This window comes from Chiloscyllium punctatum, chromosome 4 (genome assembly GCF_047496795.1).
Source record: "Chiloscyllium punctatum isolate Juve2018m chromosome 4, sChiPun1.3, whole genome shotgun sequence".
NCBI classification, from domain to species: domain Eukaryota; kingdom Metazoa; phylum Chordata; class Chondrichthyes; order Orectolobiformes; family Hemiscylliidae; genus Chiloscyllium; species Chiloscyllium punctatum.
The window spans coordinates 31,250,722-31,269,239 of NC_092742.1; the positions used below are offsets into that span (position 1 = coordinate 31,250,722).

The 18,518-nt window shown below is 39.8% G+C and overlaps 1 protein-coding gene across 5 annotated transcripts in view; it reads left to right on the forward strand.

Annotated features, from left to right (window-relative positions):
- The window catches only part of prima1 (proline rich membrane anchor 1), a 349,594-nt gene that overhangs the window by 79,094 nt on the left and 251,982 nt on the right, over positions 1–18,518 (forward strand). Inside the window, exon 4 of one of the 5 annotated variants that reach the window (XM_072568300.1) lies at positions 10,303–10,711. The exons of 3 other annotated variants lie outside the window; for them this stretch is intronic. In XM_072568300.1, coding sequence (XP_072424401.1) covers positions 10,303–10,363 — 61 coding nt within the window. In that variant the 3' untranslated portion in view covers positions 10,364–10,711. Of the gene's footprint in view, positions 1–10,302; positions 10,712–10,816; positions 13,155–18,518 lie in introns of those variants that run through there. One more of the 5 variants, XM_072568299.1, reaches the window with a different exon arrangement.

An 18,518-nucleotide genomic window follows, 5' to 3' on the forward strand; every position in this document is an offset into this window, starting at 1 on the left:
AAGCGAGGTCATTGGGGACATTTCAGAGACTGCTGGACATGCATATGGTCACAGAAATTTGAGGGTGCATACATGAGGATCAATGGTCGGCACAACATCGTGGGCTGAAGGGCCTGTTCTGTGCTGTACTGCTCTATGTTCTATGTTCTACAATCCAGATTGTGGCGTGACACTATAATCTTTTGATATAAATTCTGTGTCTTACGGTCTTATACTTCACAACCACCTGATGAAGGAGCAGCACTCTGAGAGCTAGTGCTTCCAAATAAAGCACTGTAACATGATGTTGTGTGATTTTTAACTTCATTTGCCCTTGGTCTTCTAAGTGTGGGCAGTAGTGATCATGAGCTTGAAAGATACTTTGTTGAATAAACATGGAAAGGTGCTGCTATGTACTTTTTAGATGATGCATGCTATAGCCACAATCCAACAGTCTTTGAAGGCAGTAAATGTTTTAATTTGTTGAATAGACTGATAAAATAAGTGGGCTGCTTTGTCCTAGATTCTCTTGAGTTTCTTGAATGTTGTTGAAGTTTCACTCATCCAGACAAGTGGAGAGTATTCCATCACAGTCCTGACTTGTGCAATGTTCAAAGTGGTCAGGCCTTCTGAAATCGAGAGCTGAGTTACTCACTGCAAAATTTCCAGCTTCTGACTACGTGTAAACATCAATAAGTATCCCTACATCTGCCCTTACAATGGAAGCTAATTAGTTATTAAAATGTTAGGCAATAACGTTTTAAATTCCATAAAATGTACCATTTTAACGTTGGCAGGTTATCACTCTTCTGTTCTTTTTGCAGGAGTATCTTTTGAATTTCATTTTATTCTCTAGCACCTTTTTCAGTTTACAATATTTATTGTATAACATAGCAAGTAACATTTGTACAACATAGATCTAGATAATGATAATCTCCAGTGAATGAATCCAACATCCCTGAACATTCACCAGCATGGAACATGTTAAGGCTTTCACTTTTCACATTCTAGACTCATTGACCAGAAGTTTAATTAGATCATCCAAATAAATACTGTGCCTGCAAGAGTAGTTAGGGAACACTAGCTAGTAACACAGTCCTTGACTGTACATCATCGTCATTGGCCTAGAAGAGTGCAGTTCCAACAAAACACAAGGAGCTCATAGCTATATGAACAAGACTACTGGTATGGTTGCTTGATTGGCACCCAAACCACCACATTAAATATTCATCACCAGCGCAGAGTGGCTGCAGGGACTCTCCAAGGCTCTCTTGACACCATCTATCATAGCCCAAACTGTACACCAAGCAAGGCAATGCAAAGGTGAAATGGGATGCACTACTTGAAAGTCTCCTGCCAATTTATACACCATTATAACTTAGAAATATATCCCATTCTTTCAGCCTTGCTGGGGTAAAATCCTGGGACTCCTAACCCAATGAGAGTATCTTCGTGACATTGACTGGTGCTGTTCAAGAAAGCCTATCACCATTACCTATTCAAAGGGAATTCAGAGCAATAATTTCTGGACTTGCGAGAAATGCTCACATCCCATGAATGAATTTTAAAAATGCTTTCATCATTATTGGTCACAATATTACAATCTGCAGGATTAGTGAATTATTCAGTTTTGTTTTGAATTACATGTCTCATTTTATATTTCATCACAGAATAGATTTAAGCAAAATTCTTTGTTACTTGACGGCACTAAATTAATTCAATCATTATTTAAGCACCAAACCAATCATTTAATGATTCATATTGTTAAAATTCAAATTTATTCATTTAATCAGGTTCAAATGAGACATTTAATCTAAAGCAGAGTAAAATATAAAGTTGGATACCATTTTCTTTGAAATCTCCTAAAATCATTAGTTACCACAGATGTGCATTAGGTTGGTCATCTGTGAAAACCTAAAATCTAATCAAAAAGAAAGCAAGAGCTAAACAAATGCTTACATTATTCTGTATCTAGATTCCCTAGATTTCACTAAATCCAGAGATGAAAGGTTTGTTTTATGAGGTGAGACTGAGCAATTTAGGCCTATGAGAAATTGAGGACTGCAGATGCTGGAGATCAGAGCTGAAAATGTGTTGCTGGAAAAGCACAGCAGGTAAGGCAGTATCCAAGGAGCAGGAGAATCGATGTTTCGGGCATGAGCCCTTCTTCAGGAACCTGAAGTTTCCTGAAGAAGGGCTCATGCCCGAAACGTCGATTCTCCTGCCCCTTGGATGCTGCCTGAACTGCTGCACTTTTCCAGCAACACATTTTCAATTTAGGCCTATACCAGTTAGTGTTTAGAAGAATCAGAGGCAATCTAATTGATGTGTATATATAAGACGCATAAGGGAATTGACAAAACAGACACAGAATGGGCATTTCCCCTTGTGGAGAAAGTGAGGACTGCAGATACTGGAGATCAGAGTCGAGGGTATGGTGCCAGAAAAGCACAGCAGGTCAGGCATCATTAGAGAAGCAGGAGAATCGCAGTTTCAGGCATAAGCCCTTCATCAGGAATGAGGCTTGTGGCCCGGGAGGGGGAGCAGGGCTTGGGGGAAGGTAGCTGAGATTGCAATAGGTAGATGAAGGTGGGAGTGAAGGTGTTAGATCGGAGAGGAGGATGAAGAAGATAGATGGGAAGGAAGATGGACAGGTAGGGCACATCAAGAGGCCGGGGCCAAGTTGGAAGGTTGGATCTGGGATAAGGTCAGGGAAGGGGAAATGAGGAAATTTGTGAAATCCACATTGATCCCGCATTCCCCTTGTGGTGCAATCTAGAACAAGACGCCATAGTCTTAGGCTAAGGGGTGGCAGAATTATAACAGACATGAGAAGGTACTACTTCCCTCAAAGGATTGTGTAGTGCAGAGTGCAGTGGGCACCAGGACACTGAATAAATTTAAGAAGGAGATAGACTGATCTTTAATTAGTAATGGGTTAAAGGGTTGTGGAGAAATGGGAGGAAAAGTGGAGTTGAAGCGAAGATGAGATCAGCCATGATTGTATTAAATGGAGGAGCAGGTTGGAGGGGTTGAATTTCCTACTTCTGTTCCTAGTCCTTCTGTTCAGACCATTTGCCAGAATCAGTAAGTAAGTAAAGCTTTCATTTAGTAGTACAAAAAGTATCACAAGAAGAAAGGTCATTCACATGTATCATTGACCTAGAGAAATTCTTACTTCTATAGATGTCCCTGTTTATTTACTATGCATACAGTGGTAGATACTGTATTTACTTGGAGAAGCTTGGATAAAGCGGGAAAGCAGATGCGGAGAGCATGGATGTGTGAGTAACTCATGCCTGAATGTGGTAATACAGGCAAGCCTGTAAGCTTAGTACAGTCTTCCCATTATATCTTCATTGTAGCATGCAGCCATTGATTTGCAAGCTGTTATGCAGCTCAATCTTGGTTACAGAACTCAAAAAATGACAGACTAGTGCAAGTTAAAGTTCGCTTGTGTAGTAATAACAGTGTGCACTTCAAAAAGAAGAAGTATATTTGGTCTTGAGGAGGGCTTGACATGAATTGCAGAAATGATTTGGACCTGGAGGTAACAAAGTAATGGCACATGATAAACAGTGGATTCTAAAGTTCTCCAACACATCATTTGAGTCTTTATGGTGAAAGTTGATAGAAGAGAGGGAATCCTTTTTTTTAATAAGATTACTTACAGTGTGGAAACAGGCCCTTCGGCCCAACAAGTCCACACTGACTCTCCGAAGAGCAATCTGCCCAGACCCATTCCCCGACATTTACCTCTTCACCTAACACTACGGGCAATTCAGCATGGCCAATTCACCTGACCTGCACATTTTTGGACTGTGGGAGGAAACCCACGCAGACACTGGGAGAATGTGCAAAGTCCACATAGGCAGCTGTCTGAGGCAGGAATTGAACCCAGGTCTCTGGTGCTGTGAGGCAGCAGCACTAACCACTGCGCCACTGTGCTGCCCATGACAGAAGAGGGGTAAACTTTCCCAACAAACTCTGAGAAGGTAGTGGGAGCAGAAAGACATGCAGGTCAATTTCAGCAGTGTCATCCAAAACGTTAGGCTCAAAAGATGTTCACCTCTCTCACAAGTGATTAATGCAGCAATCCTCTTCAAATGCAGCATTTCACCAATTGCACAACTAGTCTCACACACTACTCAGTGCTTCAAACCCTATCAGTTACCTGTCATTAGTCCCCCAGTAATCACAACCCAAGCCTCCTAATCATACTTTCACCTAACCTTCTCACTCTCACACACAAACACACGCACGCGCACACACACACACACACACACACACACACACACACACAAACACACGCGCACACACACTTCTCTAAAAGGTCTTGTATTCCCATATCTCATCTCATGTACTTTGCTAACTATCAAATTATGGTAAAACGTCACAGGAGTGCACTGAAACACATTCACAGACACACTCCCACTCTGGATGCCACTTTGCACTGAAAGCCTTGCATTTAGCGCTGAAACTAAGCGCTTTTAGAAAGCAAATGTTGCAACCATTGTGTTTTCTATTGATTTTTCAAGGTCAAATCAGAGTAGATAAAATGTTGAATATTGCTGAAAATGGATTTGATCAAAGCTTTTCACCTTGTACTTATCAGAACAATTTACTGAAGTACCAGAAGAGGAAGTCAACTTTTATACTGTATGAAAGGGAGGATGCTGAGTCCTAGAGGATAGCGTAATTAATTATGACTGACAGGTAACTGCCAACTAATGTTTAAGTTTTAAACAAGGCAGTTTGACTTCGATTGATCAAGGTATTGCCCTGAGTAATGAATCACAATGACTATTTTGGTGGGTTGTAGCAGGCATTTCTTATGAATATTCCTGAATCATGGAAGACAGAAGGCTTTTACAGAATGTGTCATTTTTTTTCAAAAATATGCACATTTTGTAATATTGAATGATGAAAGATATAGAATGATTACTTTGGAAGTCACATGCTTGACATTATAGAAAATGATGACTCATACCCAATAATCAGGCTGACTTTACTTGGAACAAGCAGCCAATGTGGCGAAATGCAACAACATTTTCCCTAGTCTTCTCTTCCTTATTTGGTTTAAATTTCCTCTAGCTTACTGATCATGTGGCAAGACTTCATACAGGAATCATCATAATAATTAATTGTCTTGATAATTACTTTTGAAGGAGCATCGTGATATAGGAAAGAACTTTTTTTATTTCTTTGTGGGATATAGGCATTACTGACTAGGTGAGCACTTACTGCTCATTCTAATTATCCTGGTGGTGAACTGCGTTTGTAAACCATCACATCCATGGCACTTAGATGAGGTGTGAGACTGTCAGCCCCTGCAACGAATGGGCAGGTGGAATCTGGATAGAGGATAGATAACAAACCATCAGTCATAATGGAATGATGGTGTTAAATCTCTTATGAAAGCCATCATACATGATAAGTTCCTGTTGACATAGTGATCAGTGCTGTCAGAAAACTCCAACCAGTATTACTAGCTGGCTGCAGAAGCATAACAGATGCCCATGAAGGAAAGAAATCCAGATGACAGGCATTGGCAATGAGCCCATGTTAGGTTAAAATTCAGTGATAGACATTGGCAATGGGTTATAGAGTCATAGAGCTATACAGCATGGAAACAGACCCTTCAATCCAACTTGTCTACGCTGACCTGATATCCTAAATTAATCTAGTCCAATTTGCCCGTATTTGGCCCATATCCCACTAAACATTTCCTATTCATATACCCATCCAAATGCCTTTTAAATATTATAATAATACCAGTCTCCACCACTTCCTCTGGCAGCACATTCCATACACACCACCCTCGGTGTGAAAAAGTTGCCCCTTAGGTTCCTTTGAAATCTTTCCCATCTCACTGTAAACCTATGTCCTCTAATTTTGGACTCCCACAACCCAGGGAAAAGACCTTGTCTATTCATCCTATCCATGATCCTCATAATTTTGTAAACCTCTATAAGGTCACCCCTCTGTCTTCGATGCTCCAGGGAAAACAGCCCCAGCTTGTTCAGCCTCTCCCTATAGCTCAAATCCTTCAACCCTGGCAACATCCTTGTAAATCTTTTCTGAACCCTTTCACAACATCCTTCCTATAGCAGGTAGACCAGAATTCCAAAAGGGGCCTAACCACTGTACTGTACAGCCACAACATGAGCTCCTAACTGCTATATTCAATGCTCTGATAAATAAAAGCAAGCACACCAAATGCCTTCTTCACTAGTTTTTTGGATTCGAGTGGTGCTGGAAAAGCACAGCAAGTCAGGCAGCATCCGAGAAGCAGGAATGAAGGCAGGGAGACTGCCTGACCTGCTGTGCTTTTCCAGCACCACTCTAATCTAAACTCTGGTTTCCAGCATCTGCAGTCCTCACTTTTGCTTTCTTCACTATCCTGTCTGCTTTGGACTCCACTTTCAAGGAATTATGAACCTGCACTCCAAGGTCTCTTTGTTCAGCAACACTCCCTAGGACCTTATCATTAAGTGTATAAGTCCTGCCCTGATTTGCCTTTCCAACATGCAGCATGTCACATTTATCTAAATTAAACTCCATCTGCCACTTCTCAGCCTATTGGCCCACCTGATCAAGGTCCTGTTCTACTCTGAGGTAACCTTCTTTGCTGTCTGCTAAAGATTAGATTTAGATTACTTACAGTGTGGAAACAGGCCCTTCGGCCCAACAAGTCCACACCGCCCCGCCGAAGCGTAACCCACCCACACCCCTACATCTACATCTACCCCTTACCTAACACTACGGGCAATTTAGCATGACCAATTCACCTGACCTGCACATCTTTGGACTTCCAATTTTGGTGTCATCTGCAAACTTACTAACCATACCTCCTATGTTCACATCCAGATCATTTACATAAATGACGGAAAAGAGTGAGCACTGCATCCAAACTGGACTGAATGTGCTGAAAATTCTGTTCTTAGTTGAATTAATTCATATCTGTACTGGTGTAGGGAAATGGTATTGCTCAGGGCCTTAGATTGTCGACACCGGTGAACAGCTCTTGCAGTCTGAATAAATTGGTGCATGCTCGCTTCACCTATGGCTTCATGAAAGGGCCATTTATTCGGAAAGTACTTAACAAATCTGAGATGTCAAGCTGTTGGTACTGCATTAATGGCTTAAGGATATTTTAGCACAGGAAATGTATTAAGATACAATTTGTGGTGCACACTAGCATGGAACATTAAAAATTAATTCAGCCAATTTTAGATTGTAAATATCTTTCTCTTTATAAGACTGGTTATCAGAAAAATAATTTATGGGAACGTCCTCCTAGCCCTGAACAATGAGAAAATTTTTGGAAAATTAGATGAAGTTTCAAGATCAAAATGTCCCTTTTTCCAACCAAGTATTGTGTGTTGAGATGTGATTCTTGCTACTAAGACAGCCTGTTTACATGGATAATTGCTCATTACCATCCTCATTATGACATAAACTAACCTCGTTACTGAGCAGTGTCCCATTTTACCACCCACTGGATAGACACCAGGTAGTGAGAATTCCTGTCATGAAAGTCTGTGCAGAAACTTGGTTGACTCTAGCTCGCTATTGGCTCCTCTAGACCTCCATCTCGGACACCTGGATCAACATCTTCAGGCACACACCATAGGCAGTGACTACATGACAGACGCCATATCCACGGATATTGGATCCAACTTTACCAGCCTTTCTGCTTTATCATGGCATATCTCTGATCCAATTGCAAGACATGCCTGTACATAAGTGCTTCACTTTGGCACACACTGGCACCTTTTGTAGGAATGCTGCTGCAAGTACATTGTGCACAGGGACAGGCAACCAGCTCATGATTGGACCAGGCTATACCTCGGGGCTGCTCACTTACTCAGTGCTCATTCACATTGTGCCCTCTCTATTGTTTAAATCATCCCTGCTTTGCCTTGCCTTTTTGCGCTTTGCCCCTGTAGTGGAACTTGAAGGGTACACAGTGCCTTATGTCTTGCCATGCTGCTCAGCATAGACACAAAGCCAGGGAACTTTCCATGCTTGCCAGCAGTCATCAGTTAAGGATGTGGACATGTTGTTGCATGGCACTGTCCTATGTCAATCTCGCATCTACCAGAAGCCTGTGCGGCAAACACACTGCATATACTTCAACCAAATGGCTATATCTCAGAGTTGAAGAGACATAGTCCTGAACCAAGCCAAGGGGGACTGCCAGCAATCAGGAGGGTCCTGGTTAAGTCAGTGAACGGAAGAATCCGTTCACAGTCTTACTCTGAGTTAGCCGTTCTGCTCGCGGTGGTCAGGGTCAGCAGGTCTGTGCAGGATCTGGGCCACAGGTGAGTCTGCAGGTCCAGAGCAAGCAGTCAGCGAGTTCACTAATCATCTGCCAGGAACTGAATGGAGAACGCTCAAGGGTCCAGTCAGTCATCAGACAGTGCTATCCATCCAAGGTGGTGAGCTACAGTTAATGCTGGGGATGAACGCAATGAGAGTTATGGGGGGGGGGGGGGGGGGGGGGGGGGGGGTGTCAGAGAACATTGTTGTGGTAGGGAATTAGGGAACTTAACCCTGGAAAGTGGAGGCAAAATCCTGGGATGCAAATGGCCTAAGGATGGTGAAGGGTAATATTTGTTCTATGAGGGGGGAGAATACGGCAGGCAATAACATGTGATATTGTGGGAGTGACAATTACCAATCTCTCATTAACAACTTGCCAAGGAGAGTATGCATGATGATGATGGGCAGGGTCAATCTGTAGTGACAGGCTCAGGGGGTAATGATGAGATTTGCATAATAACTCCAGGTGATTTGTGGAAACATGGGTGTTTGGTAGTGATGGGCTGTCCAGAAACAGCCAGATAGAGGTGGTCATGGAGATTCAGGTAAATCCTGACGACCATCTTAAACCTGGGACTCAAGTTGCAGATCGCAAGCTATGTTGATCTCCATGATCCTTCAGTTCTTAATTGTGACCTCTAAATGGAAGATGACCACAGCCACACTCAGAGTGAGTGGATTTTTTCTGTTGTTAGTACATGGGCTCCACTTCTCAACTATCAGGTACCCTTCAAGAGGAAATTGCATCAATCTTGCCTTTGCAGAGCACATCTTCAAGTCATTCGCAATCATTTCATCCTACATGTGAAACTTATGCAGAGTGCAATTGTGTGGGTGCAAATGCTGGTCAGAGATAGTTTCGCCCATGTCATTGGTCATTGCAGATTCTCTGTGAAGCAGAAGTGATTACAGGTGACCTTAAAAGAGGCACCCGTGAACCACAAAGCACAAAAATAATGCAAGATCTTATAATTAGCACAAGGTTAAGGAACTGATTCAAATTTAGTTTGAATTCTACGTACAGTGTAAGATATTCTTATCTGCAGTGATACCTTTTCATGGGTGATGTGAGGCTGGGAGGAGACTAGTTCCACACTTGTGCACTATTTACAGGAAGTTACTGTCGCATTGCAACATGGCTGGTGCCGCATTGATTGGAGAAAGGTCCAATGTCAAAGTTCCATGTAGAGCTATTTCATGCCCTTCCTTGTTAAAGTACTCCATGAAGGAGAAGGTGATGGCCTAGCAGTTTTGTAGCTTAGGTTATTACTCCAGACATTCCTGATGAAGGGGTTATGTCCAAAATGTCGCCTCTCTTGATTAGATTAGATTAGATTAGATTACTTACAGTGTGGAAACAGGCCCTTCGGCCCAACAAGTCCACACTGCCCCGCCGAAGCGTAACCCACCCATACCCCTACATCTACATCTACCCCTTTACCTAACACTACGGGCAATTTAGCATGGCCAATTGACCTAACCTGCACATCTTTGGACTGTGGGAGGAAACCCACGCAGATACGGGGAGAACGTGCAAACTCCACACAGTCAGTCGCCTGATCCTTGGATGCTGTCTGCCCTGCTGTACTTTTCCAGCACACACTTGTTACTCTGGAGACCCAACTAATGGTTGGGGACCCAAGTTCAAATCCTGCCATGATAGATGATAAAACTTGAGTTCAATAAAAATCTGGAAATATAAAAAGTCTAATGATGGTTATGAAGCTGTTATTGGCTGTCTGGAAAAACCTATCTGGTTCACTACTGTTCTTTCATTTGTTACAAATAACACGTAGCTGGTTTCTATCAAAATTCAGTTCATTGTATTTTCTATTCAAATGAAGGTATTTTTAAATTGATTGTTGTCGCATCAGTAGTATGCTGACAAGTCACAATAGCTGTGAGATTTTAACCAGGCAGTTGGCCAGTTTACAATAAGTTACAGTCTAATGATTAAACACTAATTCATAATGATTTTAGAAAATGGTCCTACAGGTTCTTCTCCAGAAGCCAAAAATATGTTTTGCTGAAAGGGTCGTATGTCTCAAAAACATAACTTTACAGTTGCAGCCTTCCAGAACAGAGCTCCTTCCTTCAAGGGTGAATATTGGGAAATCCTATGCATGCTACCCCTGAATTTCTTGTCTTCTGTTTTAAAAAGGCAAAGTTCCATAAGCATGGTAGATACATGGAACATCTTTTGTAATGGAATTTAATTTTAAATTTAAGATCCTTCAGTTTCTAATGTAGAAACGTAGTGATAAAGATGAAAGGGAACCTGTGATATATCCTCAAGCACTCAGAGTAATTTAAACAGTAAAGAAGACTTTGCTCAACATTCTGTTCTCAAAAAGAGTGCAGCACTCCCTTTTAACACTGAAAAGTCTTACCCTTTAACAAAACACATATAAAATGCATGTGCTTAACAATTACTAAGAAATACTAACAATTAATATTTTTCTGTTTTGTTTTTCATTACATTTAACAACCCTACTCCCTCTGGATACAGGAAGCCGATGCGGAAAGAAGAGAATGGGACAAATCGAGCTGAATATGCAATGACCTCCCAAAATGACAAAATGCCAGATGCAAATAGTGCAATCATTTAACATTTTCTTTAAAAAAAAGCCACAAAGATGTTTCAAGACAGACAACTGTCTAGTTCAAAATACACACAATGTGCTTTGTGCAAAGATTGAAAAGGTGTTCTGAAGATAAGGACATAATTTCAAAAAATATAGTGAGCACATCAGTTATTCAGAGCATAGAAACAGACTTCCCTTCAATCACATTGATTGTGAGGTGAAGGATAAGCCTGCCAATCAAGTAAGAGACAGCTCCTTACAAAGGCATAATCGCTGATTGCAGCTTCCACTGAAAACAACAGCTTCAAGATGCCTCATCACCTGGGTGAATCTCAACTAGTTCTTGCAAGCAATCTATAAACTCTCTAAAGCAATCTACTAGAATAGTTATAACTTGCTGTATTCAGTTGCAAGTGGAGGTGCTCGTATTGAAGTGTTTACTCACGTGACCTAGTGTTTCCAGAATAAAACAAGTTACAGTGAAAAAGGAGGGAAGATCACTTCTCATAAAGCCACTGAACTAACAAAGAACGTTGGCTTCCACCACGAAAAGTGCATCTGCAGTTTGATTGACTATGCAATTTTCTTTCTTGGAAGACACCTCATCCAAATATACTAATTTTTTCAGAATATACAGCCAGTAAAGGTTTGTGAATCACTTTGTAAACAGGTGTTTTTTAAGCTTCATTGGCACAATCATAGTTTGACGTTATTGGTAAAGCCTTTTTCACACTGGCAGGTTTATCCCAGGTTGTTTTGGCATTATCTCAAATCACAACTGAGTGCTGTTAATAGTCACAAACTTGGTAAAATATTAAGTTTCTTTGTTCATGACCAAATCAAACAGTTTATACTTCAAGATGGAGCATTGATTTTCTATATCAAACATGTACTATATAATGATTTGTAGAACTTCAAACACAGTGTTTTCTAATAACCATTGGCAATAGTCATTGATGATTGAATAGGTTCAACAAATTCAGTCAGGGCAGATTGTTCATCCCTTCACACTTCTTTAAACTCTTTCATTATTTACATTGATGCTTTTCACTTCTAGATTTTTGTTTGTGTGAATATTCCTAATATCCTTTCCATTGAATTTTAAAGACTACTTCCAATTTTCAAAGAAAGATTTCTCCCACTTTTCAATCTAAGTGTATGCTTAGCAAGCAAACTGATTTAGAATCATATCATTCTTTGGCAGTTGAAAGAAATTTGAAATGTTTTTATGTGTTGCCTTTTACATGTATGCTTCTAAGACTGAAATGAGATGCCTTCAAATGTAAAAATGTAGTCCAGTGTAAAAAAGGCTCTAGTTAAGATATATTTATGGCTTTTTAGTGTTTTTTTTAATACTGAAGCCACATCCCACTCTCCTTTAATGGGAAAACAATGTGTTGTGATAACTGCTTTTAGTATTCACTAATGGGTTAAACAATCTAGATCTTAACTGGAAAGTTCCTGAGTTATTCCTTTTAGCTTATGATTAACACACAGAGAACATGGCTATTTGTGACATATTCAAATCGACTGCATGCAACTGTAAGAATGTATATAGACTGAATGTCAAAATGATTAGCATGGCCCAGGTTCAGGATTATTTTTGATTGCATTTCTCTAAATTATCCTCCAATCTTTTAGAAGTATGAAGGTTTATAATCTTGTCATGTTATTCATACAGATCTGTTCTTGTAAATTCCTTAGCAGTGAATCAACTTGTGCAAGTTATCTACAAGCGTTCCTTCTTTCAACAGTTGGTAGCCAGCCTGTGTACTTTTCTTCAGCTGGTTATAAAGGAGTTGGAAATTGGTTTAGGTATTTTATCACCTTGTTTGAAGTCCACACAGGGCAGACAATTTAAACAGTGTCAGTATTCATCCTAGAATCTACATCGTTTTGATATGCAAGTTAGACATAACCACTATTCAAATTTTGCTACATCCAAATTCATTGATCCTCCATGTCAAGAAATGTGGATTGCAGAATGGACGATAACACTGTCTTCCTAATTTGTGGTGACTCAGCACTGGAAGCATAGGATGTTGAATTTATTCTGCTTTTTTTTCAGCTTTGAAAGGGATCCTTCAACTAGGTTTCTCAATATAAAACAAATTGTGCTTTCACTCATTTTGGAAAGGCTTTGTGAATCAGTGAAGGAACAGTTAAACATAACCATAATCAGAAAAACAGGAAATTTTTTTGGCAGGTGACTGTGACATGTGCAGAACACTGCCAAATATATAAAATGATACTATTTAGAAATCTGAAGCATTTCTGTTATTGGTGTACATTTTTCTGGTATAATAATATCCTATTAAACATCAGTCCACAATCTGCTGTCACAATAATGGTGAGACTAATGACTGTCCATTATTCAGAGTCCTAGAGTCAAGGAGATGGACAGCATAGAAACAGATCCTTCAGTCCAACTTGTCTATGCCAACCCCAGATGTCCTAAATTAATCTAGTCCTATTTGCCAGCAATTGGCCCATATTGCTCTAAATCCTTCCTATTCATATACACATCCAGATGCCATTTAAATGTTGTAACTATACCAGCCTCCACCTCCTCCTCTGGCAGCTCATTCCATAATGCATCACCCTCTGTACGAAAATGTTGTCCTTTAGGTCCATTTCAAATCTTGTCCCCCTCACTTTAAACCTAAGATCTCTAGCTTTGGATTCCCCTAATCTGGGAAAAAGACCTCAACAATTCACTCTATACATGCCTCTCATGATTTTATAAATCTAAGGTCATCCCTCAGAATCTGACACTCCATGGAGAATAGCGCCAGCCTATTCAGCCTCTCCCTATTCCGCAAACATTCCAACCCCAGCAACATCCTTGTAAATCTTTTCTGAACCCTTTCAAGTTTCACAATATTTTCCTATCGCAGAGCAACCAGAATTGATACAATATTCCAAAAGTAGCCGAACCAATGTCCTGTGCAGCTGCAACATGACATCCCAACTCCTGTAATCAATGCCCTGATCAGTAAAGACAAGAATACCAAATGCTTTCTTCACTACCCAGCTACCTGTGACTCCACCTTCGAGGAAGTATGAATCTACATCCCAAAGTCTCTTTGTTTGGCAGCATTCCCCAGGACCTTGCCATTAAGTGTACAAGTCCTGAACTGAGTTGCCTTTACAAAATGCAACACTTCACATTCATCTAAATTAATTTCTGTGCAAATACTACAACTTCAGACAAGGACAAATACATAATTAAATTCAAATATCCAAAAGCTGATGCTCGGATTGTGCCATTTCACCTTTAGTTTTGTGCAAGTGTCATGTTGCTTACCTAGCTCACTATGAAAATTCATTGATTATTGTGAAGTTGCCATATTTGTCCAGTAAAACAGTCACCATAGCAAGTTACATTTTTTAAATTTCCAAAGACAAAGACCTGGAAGAATGATGTTCCATATTTGCAAAAGGTACTTTCCAGTATGAGAGTAATTGCTTGACAATATTTAGCACATACTGCATCATTAAAATGAGCAAATGGAAGAAACTTAACTTTGCAGATAGCACAGAGCTTGAATATTGCCAAAAAGAAGAGACAGTTGAAGCTTTTCATCTTAACCGGTGCACAAACCAAATTTCAAAGTCAGTCATAATGGGAAACAAGCATGGTGTTGATTTGTTGCCAAGTCAGCTTTGAATGGTAAGCATTGCTGTGAGAATGCACAAGGGAGCTAGTTTGCCCCCAGCCTTCTGTTTAATTCAAAAGGGCATAGTATTTGAGCAAATTAATTTCGCTTGCTTCAGACAGGGTATACAATAATATGAGTAGTTTCTGGCAAAAATAGCTGAGCTATCTTTTGAATTCATAGCACACACAGGATTATTCTGCAAGTACTAGTCAATTACAGAATTAGATCTACTATTAGACATTATGTAAGCCCCAAAGAGCATCACACTCCTTTCAGCTGTTTGCAATAGGCAGAGTAATGATTGTACTTAACTATAATATTTGATGTCCAGTCAGGCACATTTTGGCATAAGCCTCTCCTGCTGCCCATTAGATCTGAGCAGCAGAGGTTGAAGCACTTAAGTGAGCAACCAAAGCCTACTTTAAGTGTATTATTTGGGCCATGGGTAAGCAGTCCAAGTAGTGCTTTCCCTACAGCTTGTAAGATCACAGCAGGGCCAGATGGTTGTGGCAGCGATCATGATGGGAATGGCACGATACCTAATTTCTATGGGTCTACCCAGTTGCTTTTCTGCCCACAGATATCCAGTAAAAGGTAAATCATGATTCAGAAAATTCCATCAGAAATTTTGTTTTACCTTTTACACAGATGCTGTTTGATCAGCTGAGTATTCTGAATGTTCAGCTTTGATTTAAGATTGATCACAGCATCCTCACCATTTTGCTTTTTGCATGAAAGTTAAATCTTACCCTTTTTAATTACAGTGCCATTTTAATGATGCACTAAATGCTAGTTTTTGCCAGGCAATGCCTCTTAATATGACCATTAACTATTGGAAATGCGAAGCTTCCTTCCTCTAGATTTTAAAATGGGAGATTCCAAAGTGCAAAAATTAAAGAAAGAAGTTTGACTTGTTCTTTCTCCTCTCTGTCTTTCATTGCCTCTCTCTCTTCTTGTGCCTGATTTGACATTGAATCCACTCACACTAATTCATATTTTATGTTCAATCTTTGCATCGCTAATTTCACATTCCTTTAATTTGACTGGCTAAGAAGGCCTACTCACCTAACTCTCAGATGTCCAGGTTTCCCTCATTGCAACATTATTAGTTTATTTTCAACAACATGCCATGCAAAATGATCTACAAGGGCAAGTTAATGAACAGTGGACATTGAATGCTCTGCCTTAACAAATTATGGTGATTTATTTTGGTTTATAGCAACTCAAATTACTGTATATGTGATGGATGATGTGTTTAGAACATTAGGAAATAGGAGCAGAGTAGGCTATCCCCACTGTTCAACATCACAGATCATCATAGATATTGATTAACAAAGGAGTCAAAGCTTATCGGTGTAGGGCAAGAATGTGAAGTTGAGGCCCCAAACAGATGAGTCATTATCTTATGAAACATTGGCACAGGCTTGAGTGATTAAATGGCCCAGTAGTAGTCCCTAATTCATAGTTCATTTCATCTACCTGATCTTGAAATATAATCACTTCTAGTTTTACAATTGTTTCCATGGTACAGAATTTTTTACGATAGGTAGAAAACAATAGCAATGCTCATTCCTAAATGTGTCACTGATATGTCCCAGTTGTATACTTAGCTAAAGTGTATACTTGAGAGTACATATGGTAGTTCATGAAAGTGCTCCAGTATACTTCAGGGGTGATTGCACACAGGCTTTTCCCTTTGATTCTTCCCATCAATTTTAAAATTAGATTTTCTTCCAATGAACAATGTCAAGGGAATGGATACCTTTCTAATTATGTTGAGAGGGTGACAATAGGGTGATTTATTATATACTTTTCTCACAGACAACCTAAAGTGCACCTCAATATCCATATTGGTAAATGTCTACATACAACTGAGCTGTCCACCCACTCAGTTTTGTGACATAAAAAGATACAGTACAGAAGTTATAACAAAGCATTTATTTTTAAAATGGCTAGATTGACACAGTTGTTAATGTAGTGTCAGGCTTGGATTTATAATTAACATTTGGGTTTTACCGATCTGCAAATAAACAAATTTAAATTCCATTCTGCATTAATAGGGTAAAATACTGCAAAACATTCTCTCCCCCATTTTCTTTCATACTGGAATTTCTTTCACAAAGATGGTATCTGGATAAACTGTTCTGAGACTTCACCTAGTGCTGCAATTGACCAGAGGAGATTGATGAGGGTGTTTGGGTGTATTTGACCCTCCAATTTCTTACCTCATTGCAAACTGTTTACCTTTAATAGCAGAGTTGAGACTTTTGGCTGACCATGCAAGAAATAGGTAAAAACAATGACTCATACTATGGTTTACTATTCTCAGATGTGGTGCATTTCCAGAGTTCTCCAAATTGCTAACCGATTCCTGTAGCATTACTGGCCCATTAAGAAAATAGCTTCCAGAGAATACGATGTAGACAGTTTAAGGCTCACGAGAACATTGCATTGAATCTTAACTAGTGTGAGTTGCATATGTTGGGGATCTGAGTGTCTGCTGGCAAACCCAGAAGTTTGCATTTCCCATTGATTATGATTTTTGACTCCACAGCTTGCTTTGAGGCAGCTTCAAGCGAGTTACAGAATTGGCTGCCAGTCACCATGACAAGCATGCTGGAAGATGCTGTAGTCACAGGAATATTTACTGCTGCTGGGGGGGGGGTGCCTGACTGTGGTGATTCCTTGATTTGTTCTGTGGGAAAGTTGTCTGATTTGGGGAATTGGGACAAACCTCTTCGCTTCTGCTCAAAATTTTCTTCATCTCCCTTTAGCAGTCAGGTTAAATCAGAGGCTGCCTGCCTCATTACAGTTTTGAATTGGTGAACCTATCTCCCACCACTGAATTAATTGACTGGCCTGTCCACTTCTTTTAGACCTCAAGGTGGGTGTGTTGGAGTCAGCTTTGAGGTTTTTAAACATGTTAACCTTTCATCTGATCTACACTTGACTGTTTTGAGGGTTTGAGTTTCATTCCATTGAGTTGTAAACATTAGTCAAAATTCTGATATCCTCCATTTCTCCGGATCTAGTTTTAGATACTTAACATGATACTCAAAGGTTGCTATTGCAACAAAACTGTAAATTGATATCTGCATAAAGAGAGATTTGTATCTTTGCCATAAAAAAGACAACATGGGGAGAGTACAGAAAGGAAAATCTGCCAGGGAGGATCATAAGCCTTTTACAGGACTCACTGGATGATTCTTTCTTTCCCAATGTGCAATCCATTCTGCTATGTTCTCCTTTCCATGCTCTATTCAAGTGATGTTTATGTGGTAAGGAACAAAAATTCCCATGTCTTTAGAAAAAGAGAGACTGCATTTATATATCTTACACATTCACAGGAATCCCAAAACACTTCACATCCAATAACTAATTAACATAGAAACTAGGAGCAGGAGTTGACCTTTTGCCCTTCATCTCTGCACTACCATTCAATCTTCTGTCTGAATGCCACATTCCTGCTTTCTCCACATCCCACTTGGTGCTTTTAAAAACTAAAATTTCTCCTTATCTCTTTTTTAAAATATATTCAGTGATTTGGTTTTCTGTGATAGAAAATTCCACATGTTCACTATTCTTTGATTAAATAAATGTTTCCTTGTCTCAGTCCTACATGGTCTACCCCAGGTTCTAGATACCCCAATCAGGGAAAACATTCTCCCTGCATATAGTCTGTCTAGCTCTGTTAGAAATTTATATGTTTCAATCAGCTTCACTCACTTTCTTTTAAACTCTAGTGAGTACAGGCTGATGCAAACCAAACTCTCCTTATAGGACAGTCCTACCATCCACGGTCAGCCTAATGAACCTTTGATGCACTTCTTCTATGATTAATTAGTATGTTCTCTTTTAAGTAGGGAGATCAAAATTGCACGGAATAATCCAGATTAATTTTTAAAATCATAAACATTGTAAGATAGACAGTTCGTGTTGTTGCTCATTCACACCTTTAACACAG